Source organism: Mobula hypostoma, chromosome 3, assembly GCF_963921235.1.
Source record: "Mobula hypostoma chromosome 3, sMobHyp1.1, whole genome shotgun sequence".
NCBI classification, from domain to species: Eukaryota; Metazoa; Chordata; class Chondrichthyes; order Myliobatiformes; family Myliobatidae; genus Mobula; species Mobula hypostoma.
The window spans coordinates 97748912-97764281 of NC_086099.1; the positions used below are offsets into that span (position 1 = coordinate 97748912).

The 15370-nt window shown below is 40.8% G+C and overlaps 1 protein-coding gene across 3 annotated transcripts in view; it reads left to right on the plus strand.

Moving 5' to 3' along the window:
- The first annotated feature begins 10127 nt into the window (after positions 1–10127).
- The window catches only part of mapk10 (mitogen-activated protein kinase 10), a 236772-nt gene continuing 231529 nt past the window's right edge, over positions 10128–15370 (plus strand). Inside the window, exon 1 of one of the 3 annotated variants that reach the window (XM_063043509.1) lies at positions 10128–10274. In XM_063043509.1, coding sequence (XP_062899579.1) covers positions 10209–10274 — 66 coding nt within the window. In that variant the 5' untranslated portion in view covers positions 10128–10208. The remainder of the gene's footprint in view (positions 10275–15370) is intronic. The other 2 variants (XM_063043513.1, XM_063043514.1) reach the window with 2 other exon arrangements.

The window sequence follows — 15370 nt, forward strand, 5'->3', positions numbered from 1 at the left end:
AAATAAATAAAATAATAATTAAGTAAATCAATTACAGTATTCATAATGAATAGATTAAAAATAGTGCAAGAACAGAAATAATATATATTAAAGAAAAGTGAGGTAGTGTTCACAGGTTCAGTGTCCATTTAGGAACTGGATGGCAGAGGGGAAGAAGTTGTTCCTGAATCGCTGAGTGTGTGCCTTCAGGCTTCTATACCTTCTTTCTGATGGTAATATTGGAAAAAAGGCATGCCCTGGGTGCTGGGGATCCTTAATAATGGATGCTGCCTTTCTGAGACACCGCTCCTTGAAGATGTCCTGGGTACTTTGTAGGCTAGTACCTGAGATGGAGCTGACTTAAATTTACAACCCCCTCTAGCTTCTTTCAGCCCTGTGCAGTAGCCGCCCCGCCTCACCTGCCCATACCAGACGGCGATGCAGCCTGTCAGAAGGCTCTGTACAGTACTTCCAGAGAGGTTTCTGAATGTTTTTGTTGACCTGCCAAATCTCTTCAAACTCCAAATGAAGTATAGTTGTTGTCATGCCTTCTTTGTAGCTGCATTGGTATGTTGGGACCAGGTTAGGTCCTCAGAGATCTTAACACCTAGTAACTTGAAACTGCTCACTCTCTGCACTTCTGATCCCTCTATGAGGATTGGTATGTGATCCTTCATCTTACCCTTCCTGAAGTCCACTATCAGCTCTTTCGTCTTACTGACGTTGAGTGAAAGGTTGTTGCAGTGACATCACTCCATTAGTTGGTATATCTCGCTCTTGTACGCCCTCTTGTCTCCATCTGAGATTCTCCCAACAATGGTTGTATCATCAGCAAATTTATAGATGGTATTTGAGCTATGCTTAGCCACGCAGTCATGGGTATAGAGAGAGTAGAGCAATGGGCTAAGCACACACCCCTGAGGTGCGCCATTGTTGATTGTCAGTAAGGAGGAGATATTATCATCATTCCGCACAGATTCTGGTCTTCTGGTTGGGAAGTCAAGGATCCAATTGCAGAAAGAGGTACAGAGGCCCAGGTTCTGTAGCTTCTCAATCAGGATTGTGGGAATGATGGTGTTAAATGCTGAGTTACAGTCAATGAACAGCATCCTGACAGGTGTTTGTATTGTCCAGTGGTCTAAGGCCATGTGAAGAGCCATTGAGATTGTGTCTGCTATTGACCTATTGTGGATATAGGCAAACTGCAGTTGGTCCAGGTCATTGCTGAGGCAGGAGTTCAGTCTAGTTATGCCCAGCCTCTCAAAGCATTTCACCAATGTATTAAGGCAGCTCACATTATTCTTTTTAGGCACTGCTATAATTGTTGCCTTTTTGAAGCAAGTGGGAACTTCCACCTGTGACAGGTTGAAAATGTCTTCGAATACTCCCGCCAGTTGGTTGGCACAAGTTTTCAGAGCCTTACCAGGTACTCCATCGGGACCTTCTGCCTTGTGAGGGTTCATCCTCTTTAAAGACAGCCTAACATTGGCCTCTGAGACAAAGATCACAGGGTCATTGGGTGCAGCAGCGATCTTCACAGCTGTAGTTATACAGGTGCCCCCCGCTTTTCGAACGCTCGCTTTATGAAACCTCACTGTTACGAAAGGTCTACATTAGTACCCTGTTTTCGCTTTCAGAAGGTGTTTTCACTGTTATGAAAAAAAGCAGTGCACAAAAAAAATCAGCACGCAATAAAAGGCAGCGCGCGCCCCGAGCAGTCACTCTCCCCGGGATTCGGAACTGCATTCTCACCGGCATTGCTTAATCACATGCCTGTGAGCAGCCGTTTGCAAGATGAGTTCTAAGGTATCGGAAAAACCTGAAAGAGCTCGTAAGGGTGTTACACTTAGCGTAAAACTGGACATAATTAAGCGTTTCGATCGTGGTGAACGAAGCAAGGACAAAGTGAGTTTGGCTTGTGGAAGTTGACAAAGATGATGTTGAAGAGGTTTTGGCACCCCATGACCAAGAACTGATAGATGAAGAGCTGATGCAATTGGAAGAGGAAAGGATAACAATCGAAACTGAATGCAGTAGCGAAAGTGAAGTCGTCCAGGAACTGAGCGTGAAGCAACTGCATGAGATTTTCGCTGCAATGATAAAGTACAACTTTAATTTTGAAAGGGTACGTAGGTTTAGGGGGTATTTGCAAGATGGTTTGAGTCCTTACAAAGAACTGTACGATAGAAAAATATGCGAGGCTCAGCAGTCAAGCAAGCCTTCCACATCAGCCACAGCAGATGACGAACCTCAACCTTTGACATCGAGGCGGGCAGTCATAGGAGAAGATGAGCCGCCTGCTCTAATGGAAACAGACGATGATGAGATGACACCCCAGTGTCCCACCACCCCAACACCCAGGCCGCGGACAGATACTGTACTGATTCGCGGAGAATGCAGCAGTAGCCGGGAGGCACACAGCACATCTTTAAGAAAAAAGCCGAAATAAACGTGCTAATTAATTAGGTGCCGCCCAACACGTAAATGTCGACCAAGATCAAAGGCGATGCAATCGGCACTAATCTGGGCCGACAATTACGTGCCGGGCAGCACCTAATTAATTAGCATGTTTATTTCGGCTTTTTTCTTAAAGATGTGCTGAATGTGTCCCGGCTACCGCTGGACCCCTGCGTGCCTCGTGGCAATGTATCGCTCGGCGGCCTGGAGGATGGGAGCCACTGTACCACCCAGCCTGCGACAACTCAGTCTAACACACCATCATCAGTGTGCTCGGCACTGTCCCGATTCCTGTAAGTGATACTACACTGTACATACATTATTTCTACTTTATATCGGCTGTGTATTTTTACATGTTATTTGGTATGAATTGGCAGCTTCATAGCTTAAAAGTTACTGGAGAGAGTGTTTCTGTCAACAGCGCTTGCGTGAGATTTTCTGCCGAGAGCGCTTGCGTGAGATTTTCTGCCGAGAGCGCTTGCGTGAGATTGTCGCTTTTGGTAGGTTATTTTTGGGTCTGTGAACGCTAACAAAATTTTCCCATATAAATAAATGGTAATTGCTTCGCTTTACGACATTTCGGCTTACGAACCGTTTCATAGGAACGCTCTACCTTCAGATGGCGGGGGAAACCTGTATTCTCCCTTTCAAAGCGGCATAGAAGACATTGCGGTAACAACAATCTCAATGTTGGAGCAGGACCTGTCATATCCATTCTTAGACTGATTTATTCCTACTAATACTCACTGCAGTTCACAGAAGGCTGAAGAAATACCTAGTATTTTCTGGAACTTCTGAAATGAAAATGGCCTGGACCCTGCAAGGGAAGGGTTTCCAAGGGACAGAAAGGGTCACTGTGGGAGACCCAAGTCCTTCCTCTCACCTAGTTCAACCTTTATGAAATGCTGCGTGTTGGAGGTACTGGCGCCATCTTGGAATCTCCAGATGGTGCCAGCAAACAATGCGACCAATGGCAATGTTCCGCGGACAAGTCACAAATCTAAATCTTTTACTTCCTCTTCTTTCAAATTTGATTCTACTACTAAAGTGTGTGCAATTGGAACCTGTAATTTACATTTTGATGGTATATTTTTGGGCCGATTGAGTGATTTGCTACTTTGCTATCTCCAAGGGAGTTCAGTGAGTTTTGGAGTGGAGTGTGCAGCCTGAAGGGCTGGATCTTTGGACATGGGGCAGGAGCTCATGGTTGATTCCATTGCTGCTCTCTGAGATGTGGGGCAAAGTTGAAGTCGAGGGAGTTTCTGTAGGACAAATGCTTTCATTTATTCTGTTATCCTAGTCGTCCCTTGGCAAAAAAAATCAGTCTAAGAAAAGAAGGGTTTGCCATACAGTATAGAACTGAGGCAAGGAGAAATTTCTTTACTCTAAAGGGTTGCAAATCTTTGTAATTGCTGGCATCAGGGCCTGTGGTGTTTAAGAATATTCATCTGAGTTTAATACATTTTTAGACATGAAGGAAACCAGAGAATTTGGAGAATCAGTAGCAAAGTGAATGAGGTGAAGGATCAAGGATCTTAACAGATGACAGACCATACTTGAGTGTGCTTCCATTTTTTTAATATTCTGTTACCTGCTTTAAGAATATAGTCGATAGGTGGTAAATTATGGCAGTCTGTAAACATTTCTTCTGATTTATTTTTGTTCAAGCAATTCAGGAAATTACCCAGCCTCCATTAGAAACCTTTTGCAGAGCACAGCATCTGACTTCAGTTCACCAGCTGAATCTTAATTTTTGTAGCCCTCTGTGGAATATACAAGGATGCCTATCATGTAAGGCAGCATGTCCTATTCTAATATGGTTGCAAAAGTCTTTGTTCCAACAGCAATTTAGTCACCAGAGGCTTGTACAGATTTCTTTACAAACATTGCAAAATTCATTATCCTGGGGAATTCTGACTGTAAATATATGTAAGGAAATGATGCTAGGGCTTTTAGATCAGGAAAAATTTTAATGTGACACACTGCTGACCTTTCCCTTTGTGTAAAAAGCATCCAAACCAGTGCAGCTAACAGTGCAAGCACATAGGATCAACTTGCATTTATTTTAACTGGAATCCGGAGCCTTGGCTATGCAGCATATTTGCAGACCTCCCATTTGCTGTCAAATCTTAGTTGTGGAAAAGCTGTATACTCCCCATCGTGAAAGCTCCTGGAGAATGCATAAGTGATGCACTCAGTTAGAATATTTAATTGGTCATATCTGTCTAATTTTTCACCTAGTTGCTGACAAAGCAAATAGAAATTTGTAATCTGTTTTAGGTGAATGATGAGCAATGATATTAATGGTCTTTCATTGAAGCAGAAGTATATTGGCTATGGGTGGGACTAAAAGGAATGAAATAGAGTCACCAGTAATATAAATATTATTTCACTGAAGCAGGAAGATATTGGCTATGAATGTAGCTAAAATGAATGGAATAGAGTTAGCAGCTTCTGAAAAGTAAATCTACTTCAGCAGCATACTAGATTATGATGGATTTACTCTCCTGTACAGAGGCTTGCTTAAAGTAGTGTTTCAACAACAATAAAGCTTTGCATTCTTGTTGAAATCTTGGTCCTACTCTCCCAGTTGCCTCTATACAGTATTTGAAAGAATAATAATTTAGGTATTGAAGTCAACACTAATGCCTTAGCATTTGTTCCTTCAAAAGATATGCAAGAAAACTTGCAATGAGTATTTTTTGCTAAGAAGGATGTTGGTCAAGGTGTTGATACTGATTTGCTTTGAGTAATGCTTTTGCCATTGTAATATTTCTTATGGGCAGAATCTCAAAATATTCTGTGAGAATCTTTCTGCCCTGATGCAGTGCAACACCCTGAGCTCAAATACACCGGATTTTTAAAGACCATTGGCTAGAGGGAGCATCTAATGTAAGAATGGGAGGGGAACAAATCTGAAAACTCATAGTTTAATCAAGGTTTTGTAGCAGACATTAGTGTAAAATGAGGTGGGAACAGAAAAGTGAAGTCTCTTTGTGACTCCAGACGTAAGCAAAATCTGCAGAACCTACTCCAGCCTGTCAATCGATTGTAGCAACACTACATTTAGTGAACACTGGGTCACCAGTAAGGGAAACTCTTCCCCATAAATCCCTGTCTCTCCCCAAGTGAGCTTTGTTAGAGACGTGAATGATTTTTATTTTCATGCTTTATTAAAGTTATTTCAACGAAATGCTTGATTTCATATGCACCACTGAAAGATAATGTAATGTCCCAGCCCCACAGAAGTCATTAAACATATCACCAAAGATGGAGCCCGTTTGTCCTCTCATGCCATATTTTGGAATAAGGGCAGCAGATGACACCAGTACGGTTGATGCCTTGTAGCACATCTCTATCAGTCTCCAAGCCACGATAATTTTGGAAATGGTTGCGCACCATTGTAGTTTTAGCAGTTGCATCTAATCACTCCTTTAAGGATTCCTTGCTGGGTCATTCTATGTTGACTCTGTGCAGATCTTGTACTGGATTTCAGTTTTGATTCTTTTGTGGGGCTTCCACTCACTTCAAGCTGGAATGATGGATGATCATTTCCAAAATGTTGGAAAGGTTGGACTGTTGTTGAGATGCGCTAGAAGGTAATGGCTAGACTGCTCTCATTGCTTGTTCTGTTTCCAAAGAATGGTAAGGTAAAATAGCTAAATGGGTTCCATTTGTGACCTCTGGGTGTGGTGATAGTCATTATAATCATTAAACATAGTAGCTGTTCTAAGCTGGCAATATTTTTTGCTAAAGTAATTGAAAGAAGGATGTTGGTCGAGGTGTTGATACTGACTTGCTTTGAGTAATGCTGTTGCCATTGTAATGTTCCTTGGAATTTGCTGTCAGGTCTTAGATAATACTGACCAAGAAAATGATCCTGTCAGTGTCTGAAGGCTCTTTGGATGCTTCATCTTTTGACTCTGGGCACCCTAAGTAAAGCACAGTAGTGGTATGGCACATGCTACCGAATGGTGTAGTCACACTTTTCCCCCTCCAAAACTCCAATATTCTGGGAGTGCTCCAAGGAAGGTATCAGAGAAGCCCAGAAATACTAAACACTGTGGGCACTCACAGGAGTGAGAATGCTTCCATTTGATTGTCAGCAGTCATATTGGAGCCTTTATTAGGGGTTGAGAACTAGACTCAGATTTGGGCCTTGGGCAGAGGTCCCTTCCAGACTCATTTGGATTTCTTTGGAAGAGTGATTAGGAGAATTTGGAAGTTGGAGCATTGATCAGGGATATTTGGAGAGAGAAAATCAGTGAGTGGAACGGATTGATGGTGCGATGTAGCATGAAGGTGTCAAAATAAGAAAATGCACCTTTCTCAGTGGAGTTCTCAGCCTGGGTTCAGAATTATAAATGAATTGGAGAAGAGTTGGCTATCGTTGATAGGGAAATTATTTATAATTTATTAATTTTGGTACGGTGTGAAAACGGCCCTTCTGGCCCTTCGAGCCTCACCACCGAGCGGTCCCTAAATTTAACTCTAGCCTAATCATGGGACAATTTATAATAACTCATTAACCTACCAACCAGTATGTCTTTGGACTGTCGAAGGAAACTGGAGTACCCAGAAGAAACCCATGTGGTGACAGGGAGAGGGTACAAACTCCTTACAGGCAAACTGAACCCGGGTCACCTGTACTGCAAAGCGTTGTGCTAACCCCAGTGTAAAAGACTGCATAAATTACAAAATAAACATATTCTTCTCAGGCATAAAAACCCAAAGGGCAAAGTGATTTATCCATGTATGACAAGAGAAATTAAATACAGCATTAAAGCAAATAAATGGCTTACGTAGTTTTCAGAAATGGCAATAGGCCTGAACATTGGGAACATTTTAGAATTCTTCAAACGACAACGAAGAAACTGAAGAAAAATAAGATTGAGTATGGCCATAGGGAAGTGAGAAATGAAAATGTAAATGTCATAATAGGTAACAAGGAAGAGACGAGCAAGGGCATTTATAGGCACTTCACAGACAGAGACAGGAGAATGTATATGGGGAATAAAGAAGACAAACTGAACAAGCATTTTGTATATATCTTCATGGAAGGAGACACACAAAACCTGCCTGATATGTCAGAGTCAAAGATGTGGTGCAATTTGACTTGAAAATTTTTGCACTTCTATCCATCCTAAAAATAACTGATTTTCATAACACATCACAGACAAATCTGCAGTAAACATCAGAATTTCTAAGCTATCTTATCAAATGTTTTGGGTGTTGATAGTGAATTAGCAAGGAATTGGAGTCTCAGCTTGCGTGCTTAAGTTCTACTGACTGATTAAAATCTTTTGGCCCGGAGGTGATGCTATTATTGGTTGTTACTGTATATACTGTAAGTATATAATGTCACATTTTCTGGCTAACACATGTCTAACAGGCCATAGTTAGACAGATCCATAGATTTCCAAGATGAATAAGGTATCACAAAAGCCAAAGCTTTTATAGAGTTCCATTGCTTAAATAAATAGTTCTAAATCTGAGAAGACATTTGTCCATGGAATGAAATCTCTGTGCAGACTTTTACTTCTAAGATATATATTTTTAAGAAATAATCACTATTTCAGCCTAATTTTGTCCAATTCAGGGAGAATGACAAGGTCTTGTTTTCCAAAATGATACTGAGGAAACAACATGCCTGTTAAGGGGAGCAGTTGGAGAATCTGGGATTATTCACCTTGGAACAGAGATGTTTAGGAATATATTTTGTTGAGCTGTTCAAAATTGTAAGTGATTTTCTTGGACCAGAAAGGGGAAAACATTTTCCTCTTGCAGAAGGACAAATGACCAGAAGAGCAGATTTAAGGTAGGGGGCAAATAATCCAACCAACTGCAAATGAGGGGATTTTTTTAATATTGATCAGCTAGTTTGTAGTACAATCTGGAATGCACTGTGTGAAATAGATATTTCATAATGTCTAGTGGGGTCTTGTATACATATTTAACAAAATTTGTTTAACAAAAATGGAAGGATTGGAAGAAAGAAAGAGGGACCAATTGGTTAGCGCTGACAAAGAGCCATCAATATAGGCTGAAGCACATTATTCAGTGTTCTCATTTCATAGAATCCTTGCTTTAATGAAGAATTATTTAGTTTTGTGTTGTAGGACTGGTAAGAGGCAGAGTCAAAACAGAAGCTTATTCTGTCATGGCTGTTGATGCCAATTCCAAATTAGATTGCGACTGAACTGGTCTTGGATCAATACTGCAATAAAACCGCATTGGCAATAGCTTCACAGAGGGACTGATACAACTAACTGATCTTCTATTCATAAAATGTCCAGTTTCTGATTGGCAAGGCACTTTCTTCAATTACCTGATTCCCTTGCAGCAGTTCATCTCCTTTCAGAATGGATGGGTTCATCAGATTTAGACTGGCTCAGAATCAGCAGTGGATACCCTGGGATAAGTACTGGAAAATCATAAGTAGTCCAGTGTTGGAGAGTGACTAGGAAATCCCCATAAACCAGCAGTGCAAATTATCACACTGTTGAGTAAATGGGTATTTAAATACTCATAGTGCCAAGGAATATGGAACTAATACTTTTTATTGGAGGTTTCAGGCCAGTAAGTATTAATAATCGCTGCACTTATTATGTTTCAGATTATTTCCAGAGAAGTTAAAATAGTTGAAAAAGATTGCTGGGGCTCTGTATGAGTTTTGGTCTTTCCCTACTATCAAAAGTTGAGTGGAAAATACAATCATAAAGTACAGTGGCTTAGCCAAAACACCTTGGAGAAAATTCCTGTGCTAAATAAGGGATGATGTTCCACAATTTTGAAATACTTACAAGGAATCCTTATAGGAATTTTACTTGTGGGGAAGTTAATCAAATTTTTGCACATGGAGAAGTATGAGTTGATCAAAAAGAACCATTGTGATTGTTTTGTAGATCAAATTATGGAATTAATTGAGTTAAATTTTCAGTGATGGTCACTAACTACCAATCTGTAAATATTTTACAAAATGACTTCTACAGATCTTTTTACAAAGGGTCATATCAGAGATAAATGAAACCAAAGGTAAGCTAAATTGGAGGTAACCTCATAATATGGATAATTAATTGGTGAGAGTTAGAAAGCAGAGAAAGGGAATGCGCTCTATCTGGGGGATTTGGAAAGTGCTCTTCCCCAGGAATCTGTACTTGGGCCTCAACACCACACAGTTTGTTAATTATATGAGATTAAGTTTGATATACCAGTTTGCAGATGATACTATGTTAGAACAGATGGCAGCAGAAAATAGAAAAGGGGCAAAGACAGAATAAACAATTGGATAGAGGTGTACTAAGTGAAGTTCAATGAGAAGAAGTGTAGGAACATTGCTTGGCAACTCAGAGAGTCAAAATAGAACACCTACAAATAATAGGAAGCAGACATTATGGAGGTGGAATTGATTTAGATTCCAAGATCAGAAAGAATTAGCAGCTGGTACACGAAAGTAATTTGATCAAAAAAAAGGATAATATGCTGTAGGTTTCTTGGAGAGTGGAACACAGAAGAGAATATATGAAACTTTAGTTGACCATATCAATCTGTCCAAAATGCAGTGGCTTCTATGGAGTCAACCAAAGGTGTTATTGTCTTTTTTGCATGTGTTCTTTTTCGACTGCAAGGCCCTGCTGGATATTAAAAACTTAAAAGCTCTTAATCAGTGAGTTACTCATTGGTGGAGAAATTGAAGGAGCTGGACTTGGGGACTGTGAAGCTGCCTGTGACAGAGGGGCATCGGTGCGTGAAGGTGTGCAGTCTAACAGTGAATGATCATCTTAGTGGCTTTTCTTGTGAACGAAAGACCTTTTTGGACATTGGTGGTGTGGAATGCTGTAAGTACAATTTATTGGTTTATTGGTGAATGGTGAGGGTGGATGCCAGGGGAGCTGAGTGGCTTGGTCGTACTGAGGACTAGGCCTCATGCTGCAATGTCACCTGTTTGCAACTGCCCCAGGGGAGGCATTGGAATCGGCCGCTCCACCAGAGTGCTGGTGGCAGTGTGGTGTAGTGTCCATACTGGAGTCGGTGCTGCCCCCAGTGTTCACTTGGCAGAAGACAAGCTGTATTGCATTCACTTGCAAACTGCTACATGGACTCAGGGACTTGGACTTTTTTTTGTGTGACTGCATTTTACTGCTATCTTGTATGTGCTATACTGTATGTGCTTTGCACTGTGTATACCTTTTTGCACTTTAGCCGCAGAGAAAAGCTATTTCATTTGGCTGTGTTCATGGGTATTCATGTATGGTCCAGTGACATCGAACTTGAATATATGCAAAATCTTAATCAGCAACCCTTGATCTTGAATGATTGAAGTACGATCTTCTGAGCTATTTAATATGATAAAGGAATTCAATAAAATCTATGTACAAAGTAACTGAATTGTTTGAGAAAGGAATCTAGCAAACAAGGATCATGGTAAGCTAGGCCATTCATGAGGACACCTAGAAAAACTTTTCACATGAAGGCCAATGAAAACTTCTGAAAGTTCAAGACTGAGATCAGCAGATTTTTATTTGGTTAGGGTACAACAGAGAATCTAGTGGTATTGGTGTTGCGGTGAGAGGATATGTACAGAAGATGAGCAAATCTGCAGATGCTGGAAATCCAAACAACACATACAAAATGCTGGAGGAAAAGTAGACAGTCGACATTCTGTGCTGAGACCCTTCATCAGGTTCTGTAAAGGGCCTCTGCATGAAACATCGACTGCTTACGCTTCCGTAGATGCTGCCTGGCCTGCTGAGTTCCTCCAGCAGAGATCTGCTAGCATAATGGCATAAAATGATGGAACTGGGTGGGCTAGTTGGATGCATTTTTTTTTCAGATACCTTTGTCCATTATAAATGGAAGCAGAAACTTGTTGTATCGTAGCTAGTTGTATCTTAAAGAACTTCAAGGCCGGTTATTTCTCAACCAAGGCTGTTTAGTTGAATACATTTTTGTGTAGAAAATGCATTTTTGGAGATTTTGGCTTTCCTATTGATTTCCACCTGCTCCTTTATTGCAGCTTGATCTCCTGAGTTCAGCAGCACCAATCAAAATACTCACTGACTTGGTAGAACAGCAGGATATGCCATTCTGTGAGAAACAGATATTCACACCAAGAAAGTGTAACATTAATGTATGCCATAATATCACCACTGTTCTCTTGATATTGTTTAAAAGACAGATGCAGAAACAGTGGAGTTGATTTGATAATGTCCACACATTATAGACATAAAATTGGTACCAGGATATCCAATATAGCAGGCACTACATCTCCAATCCATGATGGATATGCACAGCTCTGTCATATTGTAAAAGGTGCCAGAGCACTTCAAATTTTAGCTTCTACAATGATGGCATTAAGGCTTTCAATCACAGTGGATCGTGTATAAGATTTGTTCAAAATTCGTATCTGTGTTGTCCTGTGCCTGTCCAATTCTTGGGGCTCTGATGAAGGAAACCAGAATTTTTTTTTCTTGATTGAGAAGATCCTCTGTGATCTTAAGGAGGTTACAGAAATGTTTAGAATGAGAATCAGGTTTAATATCATTGGCATATATTGTGAAATTTGTTGTTTTGCAGTAGCCCCACACTGAAATACATAATAAAAGAACTATAAATTGCAGTAAGAAATAAATATAAAAAATAAATTAAGTTCTGCAAAAAGAGAGCAAAAGATATATAGTGAGATAATGTTCATTGTCCATTCAGTAATCTGATGGCAGAGAGGAAGAACTTGATTTTCCACCGTGTTTGATTTGGAAACTTTTATCTACAGGGAATAAGCTGAACAAGTTGCAACAGATTTTCTGTCCACAGGTCACATGTTATCTATATAATTTCACAATCTATGTTGCTGGTGGTTGTGCACACTTGGAAACCTATATCGGGGATAGGCAGGATTAACTAATAGAATCTCTTGCCCTAGAATAGGAAACCAAAGCCAAACCAGCTTGGTACAAGATAGACTAGCTTTGGGCATTTCAAATCTCAGATCCATTGAAACAAAGATGTCGAAGTCTGAAGTTACTTCTCTGGCATTTTACAGTTAATATTTGAGATGAATTTATATGGTATAATGTTGGACTTGATCTTTGCTTTTTGATTACACTGTTGGAACTCTATTACTCTGAAATCTCTTCCACAGGCAAACTGCCTTTGAGTTCAGAACTGATAGCAGTGCTGGACGACTTCAGATTCAAAAGGAACATCAATTTCATGTGTCTCTCATCTGCTGCACTCCATTTCTGTGGCTGAACGCTGCGTTTTGTGGTCCTCAACCTTGCCCGTTTCTTTGTGCTTTTTCAGAAGAGCTTGGACAGCACACCTTGAAACTCCTGTCTGCTGCAAGATTTCTGCTTGGGAAAGACCTTCCTGATACACCTTGTGTCTTGTTGCTATGCTCACTCTCACCTTGGTGTAAGAATTGATAATTTGGAGGTTAAACTGTCACATCTACCACACCCTCACCTTTGAGTGTTCTTGTTCTTGGCTCAGTTTGATTCCTTCTACACCCATTTTTGTTTCATTCAACTCATTATGTCATTGTTCATTCATACCTGTTCATTATCTTTGTTTAATCATGCACTGTCAAGTCAAGTCAAGTTGCTTTTATTGTCATTTCGACCATAAGCTGCTGGTACAGTGCACAATGAAAACGAAACAACGTTCCTCCAGGACTATGGTGCTACATGAAACAACACAAAACTACACTAAGCTACCTGAAACAACACAAAATTACGCTAGACTATGTGAGACAGCACAAGGCTACACTAGACTATGTAAGACAACACAAAAACTACACTAGACTACAGACCTACCCAGGACTACATAAAGTGCACAAAACAGTGCAGGGCAGTACAATAAATAATATACAAGACAATAGGCACTGTAGAGGACAAATTACAATATAATAATAAAAGATGTAGATGTCATTCTAGTCTCTGGGTATTAAGGAGTCTGATGGCTTGGGGGAAGAAACTGTTGTACAGTCTGGTCGTGAGAGCCCGAATGCTTCGGTACCTTTTGCCAGATGGCAGGAGGGAGAAGAGTTTGTATGAGGGGTGTGTAGGGTCCTTCACAATGCTGTTGGCTTTATGGGTGCAGCATGTAGTGTAAATGTCTGTAATGGCGGGAAGAGAGACCCCGAGACACTGGGCTATCTATCTACAAAGTTTTTAATTGAAGAGTGATCTATTACTGAATAGAGGTGTCCCCTGCTTTTCGAACGTTCGCTTTACGAAACCTCACTGTTATGAAAGACCTACATTAGTTACCTGTTCTTGCTAACAGAAGGTGTTTTCACTGTTACGATAAAAGGCAGCGAGCGCCCCAAGCAGCTGCTCCTCCCCTGGATTTGGAACTGCATTCTAGCCAGCATTGCTTAAACATGTGCCTGTGAGCATCCCTTTGCAAGATGAGTTCTAAGGTATCGGAAAAGCCTAAAAGAGCTCGTAAGGGTGTTACACTTAGCATAAAACTAGACATAATTAAGCGTTTCGATCATGGTGAAGAAGTAAGGACAAAGTGAGTTTGGCTCATGGAAGTTGACGAAGATGATGTTGAAGAGGTTTTGGCATCTCATGACCAAGAACTGATAGATGAAGAGCTGATGCAATTGGAAGAGAAAAGGATAACAATCGAAACTGAATGCAGTAGCGAACGGACCGAAAGTGAAGTCGTCCAGGAACTGAATGTGAAACAACTGCGTGAGATTTTCGCTGCAATGATAAAGTACGACTTTAATTTTGAAAGGGTACATCGGTTTAGGGCATATTTGCAAGGTGATTTGAGTGCTTGCAAAGAACTGTATGATAGAAAAATGCGCGAGGCTAAGCAGTCAAGCAAGCCTTCCAATCAGCCACAGCAGACGACGAATCTCGACCTTCGACATCGAGGCAGGCAGACGTAGAAGAAGATGACCTGCCTCCCTGATGGAAACAGACAACGATGAGATGACACTCCAGTGTCCCACCACCCCAACCCCTGGGCCGCGGACCGATACATTGCCGTGGAGAATGCAGCGGTAGCCGGGACACACCCAGCACATCTTTAAGAAAAAAGCTGAAATAAACAAACTGATTAGGTGCTGCCGGCACGTAAATGTCGGCCCAGATCAGAGCCGGTTGCCGATTGCGTCGCCTCTGATCTGGGCCGACATTTATGTGCTGTGTGGCATCTAATTAATTAGCTTATTTATTTTGGCTTTTTTCTTAAAGATATGCTGGCTATGTCCCGGCTACTGTTGTTCCACTGCATGCTTGGCAGATTGGTATCGGTTCGCTGCCCGGAGGGTGGAGACCACTGCACCACCCCAACCTCCGACGACTCAGCCCAACACACCATTGTCAGTGTGCTCGGCGCTGTCTTCCTGATTCCCGTAAGTGATACTACACTGTACATACATTATTTCTACTTTATACAGGCTGTGTATTTTTATGCGTTATTTGGTATGATTTGGCAGCTTCATAGCTTAAAGGTTACTGGAGAGATTTTCTGCCTAGAGCGCTTGTGTGAGATTTTCGCTATGGAGAACAGTGCGGCAATGATTGTAGAGAAGTATTTCTACTTTATATAGGCTGTGTATTTATCATATCATTCCTGCTTTTACTGTATGTTACTGTTATTTTAGGTTTTATGTGTTATTTGGCATGATTTGGCAGGTTATTTTTGGGTCTGCGAACGCTCACAAAATTTTCCCATATAAGTAAATGGTAATTGCTTCTTCGCTTTACGACATTTCGGCTTACGAACCGTTTCATAGGAATGCTCTACCTTTAGATGGCGGGGGAAACCTGTACACAAGCATTTTGTACAAAAGTACAAACATTTACCTTAATTTTTTTTGTAAAATGAATGGTTGGCAATCTAAGATTTTCTCTTTTCTACTGACATGTCAATGCAGAAGACAAAAAGAAATCTAAAACAAAATTTATATAAA